General features: G+C 39.2%; 1 protein-coding gene across 5 annotated transcripts in view; it reads right to left on the minus strand.

Moving 5' to 3' along the window:
• LOC120371899 (connector enhancer of kinase suppressor of ras 2-like) overlaps window positions 1–21,504 on the minus strand; it is a 581,536-nt gene that overhangs the window by 85,384 nt on the left and 474,648 nt on the right. For all 5 annotated transcript variants that reach the window (XM_039488337.1, XM_039488338.1, XM_039488339.1 and 2 more), the window contains one exon: window positions 13,352–13,386. In XM_039488337.1, the coding sequence (XP_039344271.1) occupies window positions 13,352–13,386 (35 nt within the window). The remainder of the gene's footprint in view (window positions 1–13,351; window positions 13,387–21,504) is intronic.

A 21,504-nucleotide genomic window follows, 5' to 3' on the forward strand; every position in this document is an offset into this window, starting at 1 on the left:
GGCGCCGCGGCGGCCGCCTGGCCGGGACGCCGCCCGCCCCCGCGCCCCCGTGTGCACCCCCCACTCGCCCAGGGGGTCTTCGCCCCACTTTGGGCGCCCCCCAAAACCCCCGCCCCCCCGGGACCCCCCCCTCCCCCGGGGCCTCTGGGGTCTGCCCATTTCAGACAGTTGACAAAAAGGTGTGAGGATACTTAACATGGGGAAATAGATTCAATTTGTGTAATGACCCAGCCACCCAGTCTCTATTCAAGCCCAAATTAATAGTATCTAGTTTGCATATTGATTCAAGTTCAGCAGTTTCTCATTGGAGCCTGTTTTTGAAGCTTTTCTGTTGCAAAATTGCCACCTTTAAGTCTGTTACTGAGTGACCAGAGAGGTTGAAGTGTTTTCCTACTGGTTTTTGAATGTTATGATTCCTGATGTCAGATTTGTGTCCATTTATTCTTTTGTGTAGAGACTGTCCAGTTTGGCCAATGTACACGGCAGAGGGGCATTGCTGGCACATGATGGCATATATCACATATTTGTGGCTAGCCCTTTTCCTCCAAGTTAGTTCCTGCTCCTCTTGAGTCTGATGTTGATGAGGAGACAGACTATAGGCTTTTAATTTGATGGATTTCTGTGCACGAAAAATTGGAGCCGTACATGCTGTGGCTTTTTCCCACAGGTTGTACTGTTAAATTTGGTTTCCAAAAAAGTGTCTTTATTAATTATTGTTATTACATTAAACATTTATTAAAAATATTTAAAACAATTAGTCTACATAAAGCACAGAAATTTGCCTTACGCAGAAAAAATACCATTCTGAAAGACAGTCTTATGTGGAGATTAAGAATCTTTTCTTAGATTCTTGACTGGATTCAGCTTGAACTCCTTGGAAGATCATTGATCATGTTCAGCCTCACAAGTTATATAAGAAACTGGAATAAAAACATAGGGCCAAATTTTACTCTCACTGAATTCAGTGGGATTCCACCAGTGTGAGAACAGAATTAGTCCCGTCACCTTTATCTCATATAGTTGTTTTTACATGTTGCAATGCATTCAATTGTGTAATGCCTTTGGAGACAGTTTATGTGGCTCTAACCTATACCTTCAGGAGTATATTGATAATGAAGTCCTATTCCATTCCTTTAATTCCTTTTTGACTTTGGAGTTATGATGATCTCAGTGGAAGTGTTTAAGAAACTCTGTTATATGAAAGTACAGTTTTTCCCTGAAAAAGTGACTATATAAAAATGGCCCCATCCTAATCAATCTGCTCTCCGTGCATACTTAGAAATATATCCACCTATTTTATAATTATTTGTATTATGATTAAGATAATTTTGACTACTAATTAATTCTACAGACTGACCTAAATTCTCTTTTGGCTTGCATATCAACAGTATTCCTAACTAAATTCTGATTGCAAAATCTTTATTGTTGGTAATGCATGAACCAGAAAGAACTCATTTTGGTGTTCAGATTATACTTTGAATCTGCAAAACTGGCATTTCTCTTCTGGAGCAGTTTTTTAATAAAGTTACTTTTCAGAGTAGAACCATACTTGAAAGATGTTTCTTTGAGATCTCACAAAGGACACCTCATTCACAGCTGAAGTCAGTCTTACATCACACTGCATTGCTAACCTTTAGTCTTGTAATTTTGCTTCCACCTATAGTAACAATCATTTTACACCTGAAACTTAATGTGATAAAATACTTTGAAAAACAGTCAATTCACACATGGAGTAACCACTCCTTAATAGTTTATATTGTCCATGTTAAAAGCAGGGGATAGCCATGAGTATGCCTGGCTGGGGCATTCATTAACAGGTTTTGGGGTTTTTTGGAACAATGCATCCTCATGGGGCGCAGTGCTGCCAAAGCAGTCTGGAGCATTGCTCTGGCATCTAAAATCCAGGATGGAGATATGCTCCAGTCCTTTGGAAAGCTACGCTCTGGCAGCTCTGCCAGATCCTTCCTACCCACAGAATCCTTTGGCAGCGTGGAGCCCAGGGAGAGCTAGAACCTTGGCAGCAACCCCAGGCTGCTCCCTCCCTCGTAGGCAGTGTGTATGCATTCATTGTCCCTGTAAGCATGTGTGTATGGGCTGTCTCTGTGTGTGTGTGTGTGTGTGTGTGTGTGTGTGTGCACTCTACCTGTATGTGAGACAGAGCTGTCCCTGTGTGTGTGTGTGCATGTTTTCCCTGTATGCGTGTCAGCCGTGTGTGTGTGCACTCTACCTGCATGTGAGACAGAGCTGTCCCTGTGTGTGTGTGTGTGTGTGCATGTTTTCCCTGTATGCGTGTGTCAGCTCTGTGTGTGTGTGTGTGTATGTGTGTGTGTGAGTGTGTGTGTCCCTGTCCATCTCTGCGATGTGGTGGGAGGAACACTAGCTAGGCAAGATAAGTTCTTTATGGACTTTCATTTCATTTAGTAATTGGTTAATATTTAAAATTATTACATTTTTGTTGGTTTGGTGACACCGCTTGCTTGACTAAGTACATTTCCTGCAGATTTATGTAGACTCTACATTATGTTATGTTAAGTGGCTGTACACGGACAATATTTAATGCATGTGGAGGCTTAATTGTTTTAAGTCATTTGCAGCATAAATGATTTGCTGTGATATCAGACCTTTGGTCACTGCTCATCCACCATAAATTGGAGCCCACCTAATTTTCCATTCCTAGCTATGTCACTGATTAAAAGTAATTTCTTTTCACATTCAGTGGGAAAGAGAGTCATTCACTTTAATGACTACGGTGAACAGTTTCAAAAACATATGTAGCATGAATTCTACATAAGTCCTGAAAATTTACCATCATGTACAATTACATGGGTGAAGTTTCAAATTGTTCTTTCTTTTCTTTTGGCAACTGTTTCTTAGTCACAACACTGCTTATAGCGAAAACAGCACTATCTTCTCTCCTAAATTCAGATTATTATAAGGCTTAAAAGTAATTAGTAGTTATAGAAGAGTCAATATCAAAGTGTAGAGAGCTCTGTAAGAAAAAAACGACACTTTGGAAATGAAACTGAAAGCATATGTAATGTGTTGGTGAGATAAATAGAAATGTCAGAAGCTTAGCTACGTAGGACATAAGTGTAGCTTACAAAGAAAGCACATATAAGGCAAACTGCAGAGACAACGCTCACACCATGTAAAATTCACATTCTCTCAAGCAAAACATCCATAGATAAGCCAAAGAAAATAGAAAAGCAGAGGAACAAAGGTCAAAGGAAAATTATTTCTGATATTTAAACTTGATAAATTAACAACATTTTGACTCTTATGTGTACTAAAAGCAGCTTGAGATAGAAGCAGAGGATAATCCTTATTAGAAAGTCATATAGTAACATTACATTCAGTTACAAAGTACTATTTTTAAAGTAAATAGTTTAGAACAGAATTTTGTAACTTTAAACAAAATGTCCTAAATTCATTTAGTCACAAAATTAATCTTTCATTTTTATAGCAAATACTCAAGGAAAAATACTGAATCAACTAGTTAGGGGATTGAAATCTTCCACGTATTCACTGAACTTAATACAACTTGGGCAGGAGCAATAAAAGCTTCCCTTACCATAACTCACTAATGTGCCTAATCCCTGCTCTATACAGATTGTTGTTCAGTCTCTATTATTGGGCCTCTCTGCTGAGACTTACAAGGGTACCATTTCTGATGCTGACCAGTGCTGGTGGCCCTAAGCAGGAATATTTTTGCTCCCCTAATACTAAAACAGGCAAGTTCTTATAATAAAAAGCTAATGGTGGCCCATTGAGCTGCTTGGGGCCCCTAAGCAATTGCTTAGTCTGCGTATGCCTACTGTCGGCTTTGGTGATGACCCCTGTCCACTACAAACTGGACTAATACCACAAACACTTTTCACATAATCCTCCAAAAACTTAGGCAATGGTGATATCTTTCAGTACAAGTTGCTGGGTGAGCTTTAAATGTTTTGATGTTCAGTACAGGAAATCCCCCTAAAACATGGATCTGAGGCTAGTCGTAAAGGAAACTCCACTAATTCACTAAGTTTTATTCTAGTGTATTGCCACCAGTTTTATAGACAACACCAGTGTCATCAATGATGGCAGTGGAGTTCTAGGAACCGTGTTTGTTGGGATTTTAAAAAAGTGTTATGGGAGCAGAGGAAAGAAGAGGGATGGGAGAAGGAAGTGGTTAGGTGAGGAGGGCGAGATAAGAGGTCATACAAATAATTATGTCAAAAACAAGAGAAAAGGCAGAGAGTAGGCTTCAAAAGATATAGATATATTACTGGATAAGCACCCAAAATTTTACAGGATCTATTAGAACGATACATCCAAACCATCTGAATTTCACCCATTGCTAATAAATATATCCAAACATATTGAATCTAGGAGCTAGATTGCTGACTTTAGATATAGATGTTTTCATACAGACCAAGTTACATGTGGCTCTCCTAAAAAGGAAGGGTGTAATTTAGTCCACAGCTTCTATAAACACCAGGACACAATGCTACAATCACATTTGGCTTCAGTTTTAATTTTGCCCAAGTAATGAGTGCAGGATTGGATCTGCAGTTTTTAATGCTGATGATTTCAAAACGATTCTATCAAATGTGTCCTCTTTAATCCATGGTTTTGAACAAGTCAGTTCTGTTGCTTTGTGAGCCAAAAGTTAGCACATCCCTGAGGCAGGTTAATGAAGGCTGCAGTAAACAGTCAGAAATAGTTATGTAAGTTGCTAACTGGATTAGCTCAAATGACTCCAGCCATCTGAGCTTTCACCTGTAAAACATCAGATATAACTGAATTAGTAGTAGTAGGGATTTTTCAGACTTGTGCAGTATAGTAGAAGAAAGCTAAAATCATGCTGAGTTGACCCAAATTGGGCTGTTGTTTTCTCTTAATCACGGATGGTCAGGAGAATCCCCACAAACTTTTCCCCTTTCATTAGTGCCTTTTTGGCTTTGTGTCACTCATACTATTCCTTCATCTCAGAAAGAATGGAACACAATTGAGGCCCATCAATGCTGTTATTTAGTCAGCCAAACAGGTGCCTGTGGAGTGATGTGACGTTGCAACCTCTGAAACTAAGTGCATTGCCTTTGCAATATGCGGAATCACTAGGGAATGAAATGATGTATCTGAAAATCATACAGAAATCTCAGGAATGGCAGTGCAGTGTGGTACAGGAAATCCACAAAATTTGGTCCAGCTGATCAGCTGTATTTGATTGTGTAGCTGGAGTAGTCTGAAGGATAAGAACTAGAATTTACAAACATATTTTTAAAAATATTCCCAGTAGTTGTGCTACACAGGACTCTTCTGCAACTAGCACAGACTTCCTCAACTTCATGTGCACACCTTACAAGCCTAAAAAAAATAAAAATAAAAATAAAAATGGTAGTTCAACTGTGCTGATTAAAACAGTCCATTTTAAGTGGCTGATACAAATGGATCTCTAAAATTCCAGATCTCTCTGATAGAACTGCAAAAATCCAAGCACCGTTGATGTCAAAGACAAGTATATCCATTTATGAGTGAAGAATCACTGGTACAGTGATTAACCCATATTTTCTATTTATGCAAAAAGAAATCCTACTTACAACAATTCCTCTAACAAATTGAAATAATTTGTTATTTCTGCATGTACCAGATATCACCAAATGAATGCAACTGCTAATACAGAACCACTACATAAGGGCTACATGAAGAGCCGTTCTACATGTGGTGCCACTCAGATAAATTCATAGTCTACTCTGATTCCTCTTTAGCAACATGATTTTCATTTTTCAATAGAGAAAAAGTTAAAAATAAATAAATAAACTGCCCTATAAATATTATTATGGGCCAGCTCTTCATCTGGCATAAATTAGCATCACTCCATTGAAATCCAAGGAGTTGCACTGATTTACACCAGCTGAGGATTTGTGCTAATAAGTTAAGTATTCCTTGGTCATGTGACTAGCCGCTGAAGAAGTGGAGCCTCATAGCTGGCGTTCACACACACCAGGGAACAAAGTTTAGTTCACCTGATTTTATCATCCTATTTCTCTTTGTATCACCTTCACGGTCATTAAATCTATCATTAAAGGAAAAGTCACAATTGTGCCAGAGCAACCTAACCCCCTTTCTAACTCCTAGTAAAACTGCTATCATTTTGGCTTCTCCACAGCTAACAGGCTGCAGTTAACAAATCTTGAAATAATGGCCATGAGTTTGGTCTAGAAGATAAGAACATTACCTTGAATGTTGTGACATCACATCACTCCACGGGCACCTGTTTGGCTGATTAAATAACAGCATTTGATGGGCCTTAATTGTGTTCCATTCTTTCTGAGATGAAGGAATAATTAGTGACACAAAGCCATAAAGGGACTAATAAAAAGGAAAAAGTTGTGAGGATCCTCCTGAGCTTCTGTGATTAAGAGAAAATGACAGCCTAATTTGGGTCAAGTCAGCATGATTTTAGCTTTCTTCTACTAAATCTTATTCTCCACATAATATTGCAGAAGTCTGAAAAACATCCCTACTACTAATTCAGTTCGACCATTTATCTAGTATTGATATATAGATTGGATGATGGTAGCAATGTATCTTGTTGAAATATACATTTTAATACCTCTGGTTAGCTACTGCCTACTCCACTGGTAATGGATAGAAGTTTAAATGATGATTAAGTATTGTCCATAGTAATAAACATTTTCTATAGTGCATTACAAACAGATAAGGTATGTTCTCCAATAACTCTGGGATCAAACTAGAGGCTAATCCTTTCTCTTATTTTTATTAAATTATTTGACCAATGAGCAAGACCCAAAAGTATTTGCTGATGACTCCAGCTTGTAGTTTTCTCTTATTTATGAAAATCACCAGGAGAAAAAAGCTGCTAATTGAGGTGGAGGTGACTAAATGTTATGTGATCAGCTTTTTAAAGAGACTGGTTTTGTTGCATAGTTTCTGAATGGCAACACTATAGTACAGTGGTCATCTGTTGGAAGAGAGAGCGAATGGAAAATTTGCACACAAAACTGAACTAGTTTCTAAGGGCAATATTGGTGAAAAAGCAATCTTGGGTCAGTGGACTCATCTTTCTAGCTTTTATTTACACAATTCTATGTTCTTAAAGACAGATATATTGTATCTAGGTGTGGTTGCAATAATTTCAGATAGAAGCCAAACAGGTTTTTGAATAGAAGAACTAAGAGAGTTCAGTAATTTTTTAAAATGGAGCCATTGACCACTTCTAAACATTTTCCAGATCTGATAGGAGGGGTGGGGGTGGAGTGGGGTGGTTCAAGTTCTAATGGACAACTAGGCAATCATTTCAGACCAGGCTCTGATAATAGAATTGGCTATAAAAATATTAGTTTCACAGGAAGAGTCATAGCGCATTGGTAAGATATGGATGATTCAGAGGGCTGCATCTGAAAGAATATGGCTTCTGGGTCACTACTGCTACCTGGGCATTTAAAGAACTAAAACATGGTGGGCAAACTTCCTCAAACAATGGAGGTAAAATAAGACTACAAACTTTATCACGGTCTAATCCAGGTTGAGTCTCAACCAAGTGACCTCCATTCAAGACCTAATCTGGTCCATCTGCACAATCTAGGACAGACAAAACAGAGATGTTGAAAAGGGTAACAACCACACATTGAAGGCAGAAGAACCACTTCCTTATACCATAATAGCCTTATATTGTCATTGACTTGGAAGGGTTACAGAACAGATTCCTGTAAAACCCACCATAGGATAACCTCTAGGGCAGATGACTAATTGCCTAAAACTACTTTGGGATCAATCAAAAAACAAAGGTCAGAGCCAATAAAGAGCTAATGTCAAGAGATGGTTTCTTGAGAAGAGACCTAATAATTGCTTCTTTAAGAGATACTGGAATCTTGTTCTCCCAAAGACAGACAATGACAATCTCCTCCAACGGTGGATTCAGTACATTCCACCTACAGGCCTTCACTAAGTGAAGAAGTTCATGGGTCCTTGCTGAACAGGTTTACACGTGTTCCTGTTGTTTGTATGCAGATGGCTGTTATGTGTCTTTCTTCTCTACAAGAGATCAGCCATATGAATGGCTAATACCAGTTGGAAATAAAAACTTGCCTTTTGATCTGAAAATATATATAAGATGGCCAGCAAATTAAATGCTGGTGACCAACAGAAGGTAGGCTTTAAATTTCAAATTGGGGAACAAAATGGTGCAATGTGACTTCTGATCTGGCAATGAGGAGTTGTTAGGATTTACCAATATTATCTATGAACATCAATGTTTTTCCTCTTCAACTTGGTATGAAAATTAAAATCAAGTGACAGGAAACAAACTGTAACAAAGGAAAATCAGAGCATCTACTTATGTATGATGCGGAAAAATTGAACTGCATTAAAACTGGCAGGACAATATACATCTCTGGGCCAGATCCTCTGGTTCGGTAAGGCTGCTTGTGCCATTTCAAGGGCAAAAGGCAACACTCATGCTGGCTTAACTGGCAGTTCAGGATTCCCCATCAATGGGAATCCTTAAGTGGTACACAGTCACCATAAGATGGGTATGGCTGAGTTGTCCCTGAGCCCTGGTGATCCATTGGTGCCAGAATACCCACTCCCTTGGGGCTATCAGAAACCAATGTAAAATTGTGCATCTCTGAGCGTACTCTTTTATACCAGGGACCAGACTTGTGACCAGATGGCCCCAGGATAAGGATGTGTGTGCAAAAGCATTCTCCAGCTTTTGTGCCTCATCTCCTGAGCTATGCCAAGTGCAGTTTGGTCCCAGCTGAAGATTAAGACACTTAAATATAAGTTAAGAGATGTACTGATTGGTTTTTAAGCACTTTCAGTTTTTCATTTCCTGTGTAAATTTTGCTCTGTTCAGATATAAAGCTAACAAGGGATCTAAGAAGAAAAACTAACCTTTTAACATTAGGTTTATTTGTGCCAGAAGTCATAAGCATGGCCGGATTTAGGTGCAGGTGACCAAGGCAACCGCTTGGGGAGCCAGGCTTGGAGTGCTGATTTTGTTGTTAGCGACAAAAGGGAAAATAGAATGTTTGAAGTAAAATGTTTCTGGTATTCTGTATGTGGATTAATTTTTCACTATCCTCCTAGAATGTTCTTGACCTATATCGAATCTTGTGAAACCTTCCAGACTCTGAGAACTACATTTTCCTAGAACCTTCTAATATGTTTTCAGCCATGCCCTCGTGGGTATATAAGGGGCAGGGCATCGGCACTCAGTCAGTGTGATATAAGAATGAAGTGAAGTGAAGTGAGAGCCCAGCTGCGATATTGTGAACCTTGTTTTATTGTGTAATTGTGAAAGTGTAAATGTATCGTCTTATACGACAGGGATAGATCATGCATGCCACTCATGCATCAAAGTCATTAAATGGGCTACAAACGCAATAAAAATAAAGTATTCAAAAGTTTAACCAATGGGGGGGAGAGGTGCCGAAGATGCTCCTCACCTGGGGCGCCATTTGGTCTAGGGCCCTGGTCACAAGCACAATCTTAAATAATTTAAAACTACTAAAAATATCTGAAAGGACATAGAAGATACAACGTTGTCATTTAAAACCTTCATTGCAGCCTATATTTCAGGTTTTCAACTTTTGACATTGAACACAAGTAGTAACATATCGCCCACAGCACTTGATACCAAATGTTTTCTTTCTGCCTTAATGGATCTATGATTGACTGCACCACTCATTCTAAAGTGGTGAAGTGGAACCCATTAAAGTACAGACAAAAGGGACCAAATTAATCACTGGTGCGATTCCATTGACTTCAAATTTCATTATACAAATAAATGTTTGTAATGAGAGATACTGTACTGTATATGAAATTTTACTTCTTGCTCAGAGGAACATAAAATAGCAAAAGTATCTCATTTTTAAAATGCAAATATAAGAAAATACTGTACACACAAAAAAGTCTACAAAATATTTCTCCCTGTTTTTCTCCTGAAAATTAATCACAATGATTGAAATAACTTATTTTTTTAAGCATGCAATATTTACTGAGGATATGATTAATACCATTTTTAGATGAACACCAGTGAGTAGTTACTGATATTCACTGAGTAAAAACACTAAGAACAGTTCCTATGGAACTTTGTGCTGGCAATAATTTTCCCACACAGCTGAGCATTCCCTTCCCCAATAATCAAGATTCCTTGTGTGTGGAATGACAGTTCATGAGAGCTCTGTGGAGACTGTGGCTGAAACTGGAAAATGGGGATTCCACTGCACTTTTGTTACTTGCAGCTATATTGAGCTGTAACATTCCCAGGCAATTTGATGGACAATATAATTTTCTTTCCTTTTGGTTTGAATACTTGGGCAACAAATAAAGAAGCATCTTTTTCTGCTTTTCTACCTGGGTGTTTAGCAGCATGAAGAAACATGATGATGGGGAAGAAGGGGTGGGGGGAGGAATCATAGTCTCAACGATCCAGACATAAAAAAACCTGACCATACGTAACTTTCCACTATACTCTGCACAGAGCAGTAAAACGTGGCAGGAAAGCCTTTCAATAGGTGAAATGGGGAGCTAGGTGAAATGGTAGAGCTAGGAGTAAGAGGAGACAAGAAGGATTCCTATTGAGAAACGTTCAATAGTTTTTATTTCTCTAAGTAGAAATAACTGTTCCTCTGTGCCTTCTATAACCCTAACAGGGGAGACAAGGAGAATAGCTCTGAAGGGCTCTTTGCCTATACTCTCTGTAGTGATGGCATGGCTCTGTGGTCACATTGCTCACAGAACACTAGGATCCACAGAAGCTGAGGATTCCATTCCCTATCCTCTCAATGGACATGCACATTTCTCCCTTTAGAAAAAAGAAGTAGGCAGGAACTCTGAGTTACATTCAGTGTTTCTACTGGATTTTTACCCTCCCACAGATTTTTCCCAGGGAGATTATTTTGTGGCCTCATGTCTGCATCAGACTGTTTGGCAACCTCTTTCTGTCAACAATCACAGCTAGAAAAAAAGAGCAACCCAGGATCAACCACAAGGAACTGCAACCTTCTCCCTTGGGCCTCTGGCTTCCACAAATCAGCTATTATATAGATATCCACACACAGGGTTCCAAAGCTACAAGAAATTGCAACAAAAGAGTCTGAGCACTTTCCCAGGCCCTTCTTATCAAGGGAAATAAGCAACTTAGGCTCACTTGACAGCCTACTTACTTGAAGTTGTTTTCTTTAATGGATATACAGTGCACTGTATTGTAATGAGTCTCATATTTTGCACATAACAGGAGTGTTTTTCAATATATTTGCATGTGGGTTTTTGATATGTATCTGTTCTGTTATATATTATAAACAATTTGTCAAAGATCTGCATGGGCAGATGTCTATGACTGTGCAGAGCCCAAGTGAAGTCAACGGTGCTTTCCCAAGGCGTAGGGGTCTCAGCACATAGTTGTCTTTGAAAGATCTGACTCATAGTTTGTATAGCATCTGGGCAGGTAGTTTTGAATATATTTAGGGATGGGCTTGTCATTTGTAATAATTATTGGAGGAGCTGGTAGTGCAGCTGGGAGTTAAGGTGCCTGACACTTTCCATTATAAAATGACTCAAGTTGGGGGTCAATATGGTTTCATGTGAAAGAGGTTATATTTTTGTTTTTTAAAAAAACACATTACAAAAAAAAACGATGTTAAAAGAATCTTAATGTTGCAAGGTCAAGCACCAAAAGTTAGGAAATGCCACTAAAAAGATTGCCTGTGGAACCTTAAGTTGGCCACTTTGTGTATCTGCATTATGATACAGTCTTTAATTATGCAATCATAGTTTGTTTGTTTGTTTTTACCATGAGCCCTGTCTCATTCAGTGCACAGAATGGACAGTGCTCTGGAATGAAGCAGGGTTATATAGTGAATGAGATTCTTGTCTGTCCCATTTGTTGCAGAAGTTGGAAGACAATGAGGCAGGGGATTACATGAGAGGAGGGACGGTCTCCTAATTAAGGAGGCTGAATGCCATCTTAGAGAACTGGAGTCTATCCTTGCCACAGAGTTCCTATTTGATGCTAGACATAACCACTTATGCCAAACATTTACACCACAGTTGGTAACAGATTATATGTTCTTCCTTTAATAGTGCGTAATGTGAGACAGCTGAGGCCAGGCTTGCAGAAGTGCTAAGTGCTCATAACTGCCATTGAAGTTGACTTGGGGCTGTGCTTTGAGCATATAAAGTGCTATAAAGAACTCTGAAAACACAGGCCCCAGGTGTCTCAAATTAGGACCCCCAAATTAGTGGATACTTTTGACATTACTATTTCTGTGTCTCAGTACCCAAGCTGTAAAATGGGGACAGGAATACCACCACATCTCACATGGGTGTTGTGAAAATAAATTCTTTAGTGCTTATTAGTGAAGCATTTGTATACTATTTTGAAAGCACCATTGAAACACCCATGAGAAAATTATTTTTTATTCAGTGGAAGGTTTGGATGATTAAATAAGGCTTAGTGCCACATAATGAATGAGAAGGATAAAAAGAAATGTTGAATAATTATCCATAGGCTGAGCCCGAGGCAGAGTTTCTATAGAAAAAATAGGACGTGATCATGTAATTAAAGACTGTATCATAATGCATATGCAGAAGGGGACCTCAACTAATGTCTCATGGACAACCTTAATTCTGGCATTTCCTAATGTTCAAGTATTTGATTTTGCAAACAATGTTCTTTTAATGTAGTTTATTGGATGTAATTTGTTATATATTTTGTCCGAAATCGGTCTAATTGTAAATGAATCAAAGATATTGTCTCTGTTATTTGTGTTTCTCTGTATTCTATTTGACCAAATACAAACACTAAAGAGCAAATTGAATTTATCCCTGGTATTTATTAAAAAGCTAAACATTAGTTCATATATTTGTGTTGATGGAACAACAATATTCACAAAAAAGACTATTTCATTGTTGATTTCCAAAAATACTACTACTAAACATTTACGTGACACTTTTCATCTTCAAAGTGCTTTTGAAACATTAATCCTTATAAATAAGAAATGAGAAAAGGAAAGGGGAAGACATTTGCTCTCCCAACTTGGTATTACAGCTTTAATTTATTTTCATTTATATCTGATACTAGTTTAATTTAAAAAAAAAGTTCAAGAAACCCTTTAAGTCTAAAAACTATGTTCATACTTGAAGCAATCAGCAGGGGAAGCTGTTAAATATATTCACTGAGATCAATGTTTTTCTCACTAAAATCTGGAAATTACTTCAGTCTCTCAGAAAAGCAAAACAAAAAATATCCCTACAAAAGTGAAAAGCACAACTAATTTCTTAAAATATAATGAATATGGACTGCAACACTCAAATGCAAGATGACAAAAAAAGAAATTACCTTTCAGAATCTCCACCGATTGTCTCCCCTGCTCTCTGTAGAGAAGAATAAAAAGTAGTATTTAGTATCTCGTTTAAAAAAAATACTTCCTCGTGTGATCAAAACCACACTATCTGTAGGAAAATGAGGTCACAGATATAAACCATAATAGCAGCTCAGTAACGCTAAGAGAAAGGAAACTGAAAACGTAGTTAAATTTCAACTAAAAGTGATTTCACAACAGAGATATAATGTTAAAAAATGTGAATTTATAAAATAATCCTCAGATGAAGAGGTTATTGTAATGAAGGCTCTTTAAAATACATTGTGTGCTTTAGGGTTAAGAAATAGTATTTTCTTCAGAATAGGGCATATACTATAATATTTGCATTTCCAATGAACTGAGTGGGGATTTTAAGGAAAAGGAGGAAACTGTCAATTTAACTTACTTTGCGGCACAGAAATTATCCATATGAGCGTTTAGATAAATATATTCCAGAAGTAAGTGATCCATGGATTAAAAAGAACACCTTCTGCAAAATGTTTTGTTTATTAATAACTTAAACCAAGTTTCCCTAAGGGCAAAGAAGTTTTCTCACCAGTTAAGAAAGCAATGAAATAATTTATTCTCATGAAATCAACCAAACAGCTTGAAACCACAAACATGTAAATCCTAATATTTTCATACCATTTATGTATTTGGAAACACAGATAAATGTGTAAACGTGGCAGAGTCCTGTGGCACCTTATAGACTAACAGACGTATTGGAGCATGAGCTTTCGTGGGTGAATACGAAGTGGGTATTCACCCACGAAAGCGCATGCTCCAATATGTCTGTTAGTCTATATTGGAGCATGAGCTTTCGTGGGTGAATATGAAGTGGGTATTCACCCACGAAAGCGCATGCTCCAATACGTCTGTTAGTCTATAAGATGCCACAGGACTCTTTGCCGCTTTTACAGATCCAGACTAACACGGCTACCCCTCTGATAGATAAATGTGTGAAAGTTTTAAAAAATGAACCCTGAAAACTTTTACAATTTAGTCAGCAACAGTAACAAGCAGTATAGTGTAAGAGCCTAGGCATGTACTAGTTTTCTTCCTCTGAACTTCCTCTGTAGTAAGATGTGTATGCATATAAATACCACTACATTAAAGTTTTACCATGATGATATCAAGCACACATGGGCTCAGAGAGGAAAGAGATTTTTGATCAGTCCTGGGTGCACATTTCAAGTGTAGGGACAGGAAGTCTTCAAGTGAAAGGCACATTTCTTTGACCTTGCCTTCTTGAACGTAAACACATAGCAATATGAATATTTAAAAAACAAACCAAACCAACCTACCAAGACAAGACATTCCACTGAATATGCAGTGGGAAGAAGAAGAGAGAACAAACAACAAGTGACAGATGTGTAGTCATGTTGCTAAATGCCTTACTGGAAGGCACTCACATGTTATGGTGATGAGTGCTGCATAACAACCTACACAGAATAAAACAAAGTCTGTTGGTTTTCTTTAACTATCTAGTTGAACAAAAATGTCAAAGAGAATTTTTAAATAACCTTGCTCCTTTATATATAGGATTTATATGTAGAAGCAAAGTTGAGGAATTTGTGCATGCTATAAAACCTACACCACATTACAGGAGAAGCTAGTTTTGTGTTGAAACTACACAAAGTTTCATAGGATTTTGATACAAAATTCTAAAGGGACAGATCCTGCTCTTTTCATCTAGCTCTGCTGGAAGTGCTGGACCAAATGCTGACCTCTGTTAGGGTACGTCCATACTACCCGCCCGGATCGGCGGGTAGCAATCGACTTCTCGGAGTTCGATATATCGCGTCTCATCTAGACGCGATATATCGAACTCCGAACGCGCTCCCGTCGACTCCGGAACTCCACCACCGCGAACGGGGGTGGCGGAGTCGACGGGGGAGCCACGGACGTCGATCCCGCGCCGTGAAGACGGGTAAGTAGTTCGAACTAAGGTAGTTCGACTTCAGCTAAGCTATTCACGTAGCTGAAGTTGCGTACCTTAGTTCAACCCCCCACACTAGTGTAGACCAGGCCTTACACCAGTATAAATCTGGAGTAACTCCACTGAATTAACAGAGTTACTCTGGATTTACTCAGGTGTATCTTAGATATGAAGATATTTCTTTATGTCTGATCTGGGTTCTGTAGGCATAGCTGGTCCACTTCTGGCCACCTGATCTGACTGCTGTGCAGTGCTCTGGAAAGCCTGCTTAAACTCTACATAAGGGGACTCCCCTGGAAGCACAGAGCAGACATAGTGGCTGTCCTTGTCCCTGGCATAGGGGAATTGCCTGAGTGCCTCTGCACTCCAGCCGTTCCCAGCTGATGGAATGGCCTTTTGGAGCCAGAGGAAGCCAAGCATACATTAAACGAGCCTTCAGACTGCTGTAACTTACTCACAGAATCCAGGGGATACAAGGGTGACATACAGCCAACTTTGCCCTACCACCTTGAGGTGTGCTGAGCACCCTTTGGATGCAGCTCAAAATCTGGGCCAATGCCTCCCAAGCCCCTCAGAGGAAAAGTGCTCTGAACAGGAACCAGGGGTCATCCAATGAAATTAACAGGCAGCAGGTTTAAAACAAACAAAAGGAAATACTTCATCACACAATACATAGTCAACCTATGGAATTCATTGCCAGGGGATATTGTGAAGTGCAAAACTATAACTGCCTTCAAAAAAGAATTAGATAAGTTCATGAAGGATAGGTACATCAGTGGCTATTAGTTAAGATGGTCAGGGATGCAACTCCATGCTCTGGGCATCCCTAAGCCTCTGACTGCCAGATGTTGTGCCTGGATGACAGGAGTGGATCACTTGATGATTACCTGTTCTGTTCATTCCCTCTGAAGCACCTGGCATTGGCCACTGTCATAAGACAGGATACTGGGCTAGATGGACCATTGGTCTGAGCCAGTATGGCCGTTCTTATGTTCCCCCTGACTCTCCTATAGTTCAGCACAGCCTGGTAATGACTTAATATAGCCATAAGAGCTCAATTCTGTACTCAGTTAAATTGGTGGGACAAATGATAAAACTAGGCTCTTAGCTCTTTGTCACACTGGGCTCAAAGGTGTTAATAGAGTGATGGGAGCTAACAGATGAGCCAGCACTCTGATCACTTAGGCACCAATCAGCTCCACTGGAGAAGGCTGATTGGGGATATGCAGCTAATTAGCTGATCTGGTTGGGAGGGCTAATGAATCAATTATCTGAGGGGTATAAAAAGAAGAATCTGGGCTAGCTGAGTCCAGTATGCCGTGAGATCTCAAGGCAGGGAGACTTCTGTTCCCCCTGGTCCTGTTCAAAAGGGCTAAAGGACTAAAACCACTATAAATACTTTGTTGCATGAGATTGTGTTGGTGCCAGTGATGGGTATATAAATATATTCACATGAAGTTGCCACTTACTGGAGAGATTGAGAGGTTTCTGGGACATCAGAAGATGGTGATGGAGTGTCCCCATTTACACCCAGCTATCAGGGGTTTTATTGCTTTATAAGTACCTAACACAGTACAAGATGAATTTACAAAAATGGATGAGCAGATTGTTTTAAAATAATTTGTGGTTCATAAAATTGTATTTAACAAACAGGAAATTGTGCCATTATTTACACAGAATGGGGCATGGTTCTGATCTCACTTACACAGTCTAAGTCAAATGGAATAATGCTAGTGTGACTGAGCTACACCTACACACAGAGAGAGCTCTGTATTGTCACAATTTCTAATGATTTGCTTAAATTCAAAAGTAGGTGAACAAGGAATGGGATTGCCATTTGTGTTCCAATGTCAATTTGATATTTAAAAATGGACTTGTCTATTCTACACAGTTTTTGTACTGATTAAATATAATTCCATAGATTTATGGAAATAAGCTACCAGTAAAAGCACCTTTATACAGGTATTACTGTATGAGGGTTGCACCAATTTAGCTATATGGGTTTCTAAACTGGTATAGTTAAACATTGTTGCAAACTGGTATAAAAAGTGAGTGTAGAGAGAGATGATGATTGTTGGTGAGATATGTAATTACCCACTTCATTACATTAAGGCATTCCTTGGGCCTGATTCTCCACTACTCTGTTGCTGCTTTGACTATGGAAGGATCCTACCAGGATTTATGGATTTATTAAAAGAATAAGCCAACAAATATGTCACTAACTAATTTACTTCTAAGTTCTCTAAACTAATCAAATGATCAAATTAAGGTTACAACTGAAATTCAATCAATAAATGAATGGTTCAATTGATCTGGCTTGTCAATTAGTACACTCAATAATTAAATCAAAGTATAAGATGAACACAAGAATTATTTTAATACTTTACAGGAAAGTTAAGGAAGAAGAAGAATCTGCTAAAGACACAAGCTGTCCCTTGCCTTTGTTTTAAAGAAGTCCACCTGTCATAGGTTTGTTCCCCACTCTGAACTTTAGCATCCAAAAGGTGGGGCCCTGCATGTACCCTTCTAAGCTTAATTCCTAGCTTAAATCTGATAGCGCTGCCACCAACCAAAAATATAGTGTTTTGGTACACTTTCCATTCCCCCCAAACCTTGCCTGGGGAACCCAAGACCCAAACCCCTTGGGTCTTAACACAAGGGGAAATAAACCATTCCCCAACCTTTCCCCTCCCAGACTTTCCCTCCCTTGGTTACCCTGAGAGGCTACACTGATCCCAGCTCCTTGGATCTTAATTCACTATCCCCCCTTCCCCCCCCCCTCACCAATTCCTGGTGAGTCCAGACCCAATTTCCTGGATCTTAAAACAAAGAAAAATCAATCAGGTTCTTAAAAAGAAAGCTTTTAATTAAAGAAAATGAGAAAAAGTAAAATTTATCTCTGTAAAATCAGGATGGAAAAATGGTTACAGGGTATTCAGTTCATATAACCTAGAGGGACTCCCTCCCCACTTCTAAGTTTCAAAATTACAGCAAATAGAGGTAAAAAATCCTTCCAGCAAAAGAAACATTTACAGGTTGAGAAAACAAACATAAGACTACACGCTTTCCTGGCTGGGTACTTACAAAATTAAAACATGAGACTGATTCAGAAAGATTTGGAGAGCCTGGATGGACGTCTGGTCCCTCTCATGTCCCGAGAGCGAACAACCCCCAAACAAAGAACACAAAAAAAGACTTCCCTCCAACAAGATTTGAAAGTATCTTGTCCCTTCATTGGTCCTCTGGTCAGGTGTCAGCCAGGTTTACTGAGCTTCTTAACCCTTTACAGGTAAAAGAGACATTAAACCTTAACTATCTGTTTATGACACCACCTCTTAAAATGATCTTTATAGCATCCCATTTTGGTGTCCACCTTAAGTTTCTCTGAACATACTGCCTATATTAGACTATTTACTTATCTTATTTCTCATCCCACGTTAATATGTCCACATCTTTCTGACACACATACACAGATGCAGAAGTGATTAAGTCAAGTATATAGTTTTGGAATAACACACTTAACCCAAAATAATTTCTTACTAATTAGATAAAAGAATTTGGGAGTTTTAGTGTCTACCTGGGGAAACAGTAGCATAGAAAACCACACAATCATGGGGGCGGTGGCAGGGGTAGGGGTGAAAGCAGGCCTACCCAACTCCACTGCACCCCGACCCAGGACCTTAACAGTGGCGGGATCCTGACCGCAACACTCTGACCTTATCTCAGGCAGTGCTGCAGCCAGACTAGGGTCAGCTGCCCCTGCGCCACTTCCTATCTCCCACTCAGGATGTACCTTGATCTGTAGTGGGTCCTGTGGGTCATCAGGGTAGAAAGCCCGTGGCAGTCCCAGCAACTCCTCTGTGGCTTGGTCAATGGCTGGCTCTGGTAGCACTGGCCAGCCCTCAGCTCTGCAGGGGTCTGCAGTAGTCTCCAGATTGGGAGCAGCCGGGAGGCGTCTGTCTCCTTTGGTGGATGCAGCCCGACTGAGCTCCAGGCACCCTCTTTAATACTTCCTGTTCCACTCTCTGACTTCCAAGGGGAGGGGCAGGCCTGGCCTGGCTCCACCCATCAGGATTCACAGAGTTGTCCCTCCTCTTCTGGCTCAGTTGGAGGCCACTCCGCCTCACTACAATCCCCACTGGCCTCCTGCCACTCTAATTCCACTGCTGCCTCCAGCTCCCCACTCAGTCTCCCCATTCACATTTTACAGTGCCTGCTTCTCACTTGTTAGTGTCCTAACAGTGTCCTGTCTAGCCCCCACAAAAATTGAGTGGCAGCCATTTTGACTGTGGGCATGGTTTCTGTCTCTTTAAAAAGAGTAGTCAGTGGCAGCCATCTTTATTAGGGGTAGCCTCATGTCCATTTGCAGATAGATTGTAAGGAAATAGCAGTCATCTTGCTGGCTTCAGCTTCATTGAGAGTAATGGGAGATTGCAGCCATTTTGAATAAAGGAAAAGCCACAAGTTGGCAGGCTTTCATTACATTTTCATGAGACAGATAACCAAACAATCCAACATCAATACACATAAAAATATCATGAGAGTCTGCAAAGATGTGTTACAGTCTTGAGTGTCTAAAGTTAGCCAAAATGGATTTGGATGCCTAATATGTTTTGCATTTCTATAACACCCTCCACTTGAGAATCTCCATATACTTTTCAGACTTTAAATAATTTAGCCTCACAATATTTCAGTGAGGTAGGCAGTATGATTTCCAACTTACAGATGGGGAAACTTAGCCACAAATAAGTTAAGTGATTTGCAAAAACTGGAATAAAATTGAGATCAAAATTTCTCATTCTCACCTTCAAGTCTCTTCTGTCTACATCTCATCTCCCCTGTTCTCCTAACTTGTCATGCCACGTTGCTCTACTCCTCCCACCAGCAACGACAACTTTCTCATACTATTCCCTATGCTGGTAATATCTTTTCCGATCCTTTGTAACATTCATTCTCCTTCATTCTTCAAGAGTCACTTAGCTTTCCAAAGCTAACCTCCTCTCCACAGCCCCGCCCCACTTTACTCCCTCATACTACAAACATATTATATTAATGTACAAAAAATAGGAAACTACAATATCTACCCTCATAAAATTCTAAAATGTTCAAGTAAAAAAAGCATGTAACACAATCCTTTACACTTGTAACTCTCTTTGTTCATATAACCCATCATCATCCCACCCAACCATCCTTTACTGTGCCATTTCTACTAGTAAATTTTAGACTAAGTTGCTCAGGACAAGGAACTTTCTTTTATTATTTATCTGTAAAGTGCCATGTTTATCTACAGTTCTATGTAAGAAATAAATAATAAAAAACTACAAGACTGTCCTTCATCCCTATATGATACTGTTTTAAATTTTGATGAAACATTAGGAAATGGAAATAAATCAAATACGATTCTTGAGCCTGAGTTAGGAATGTGTTTATATTATGTTATGAGTCCAATATAGATCCAGGCTACAGATCTGTAAAAATTTTTAAGGGAACACCAAAGCTCAAATGCATCCTATGTATACACTTTGAAAAAAGGTCATTCATTCTAGTGATGTTCAGGTAGGGTTTAAATATTCCAGACATGTACTGCAAGCTGTTACTATCTAGAAAGATATCAGTTTGAGGCTATCCTGATGTTACATGTAAGAATTTGTATACTATATCTATTAGAATTGGGTGCCAATTAGGTTAATTAATTTTTCTTCCTGACTGTTTACTTTGGTAAGGTTTGAAAGATTTCTGTTGGGAGATATTTGCATTAGATATATATTTTTTGCAGTGGCTCTACTCACCACCATTTTTCTTAATTACTCCTCTTGTCATGTCCATAATACTTCAAACAGCCAGTCTCCTTCAAGAGCAAAGTGTGCAATGAATACACATATAAATGGCACTTGCTATCACAAAAGCATTAATGACAATGCCATTGCACTTGTTTAAAATATGAGAGCTGACAGTCCATACCAAAGTCATGCTTGGAGTACTCAATTAGCATGTGAAGTTTCACAAAAGGTCCCACAAAGGTTATCAGGATTAATAAAATGTATACATCTTGGAAAATGTACATCTTTCCAAGTTGGAATATTCTTTTAATGATTAGCGCACAGGACTGGGAATTAAGAGTCCTGCACACTATTGCTGGATCTGCCACTGCTGTACTCTAAGACTTTGCATAAGTTATTTATGCCAAAAATA

Source organism: Mauremys reevesii, linkage group 9 (genome assembly GCF_016161935.1).
Source record: "Mauremys reevesii isolate NIE-2019 linkage group 9, ASM1616193v1, whole genome shotgun sequence".
Taxonomy (NCBI): domain Eukaryota; kingdom Metazoa; phylum Chordata; order Testudines; family Geoemydidae; genus Mauremys; species Mauremys reevesii.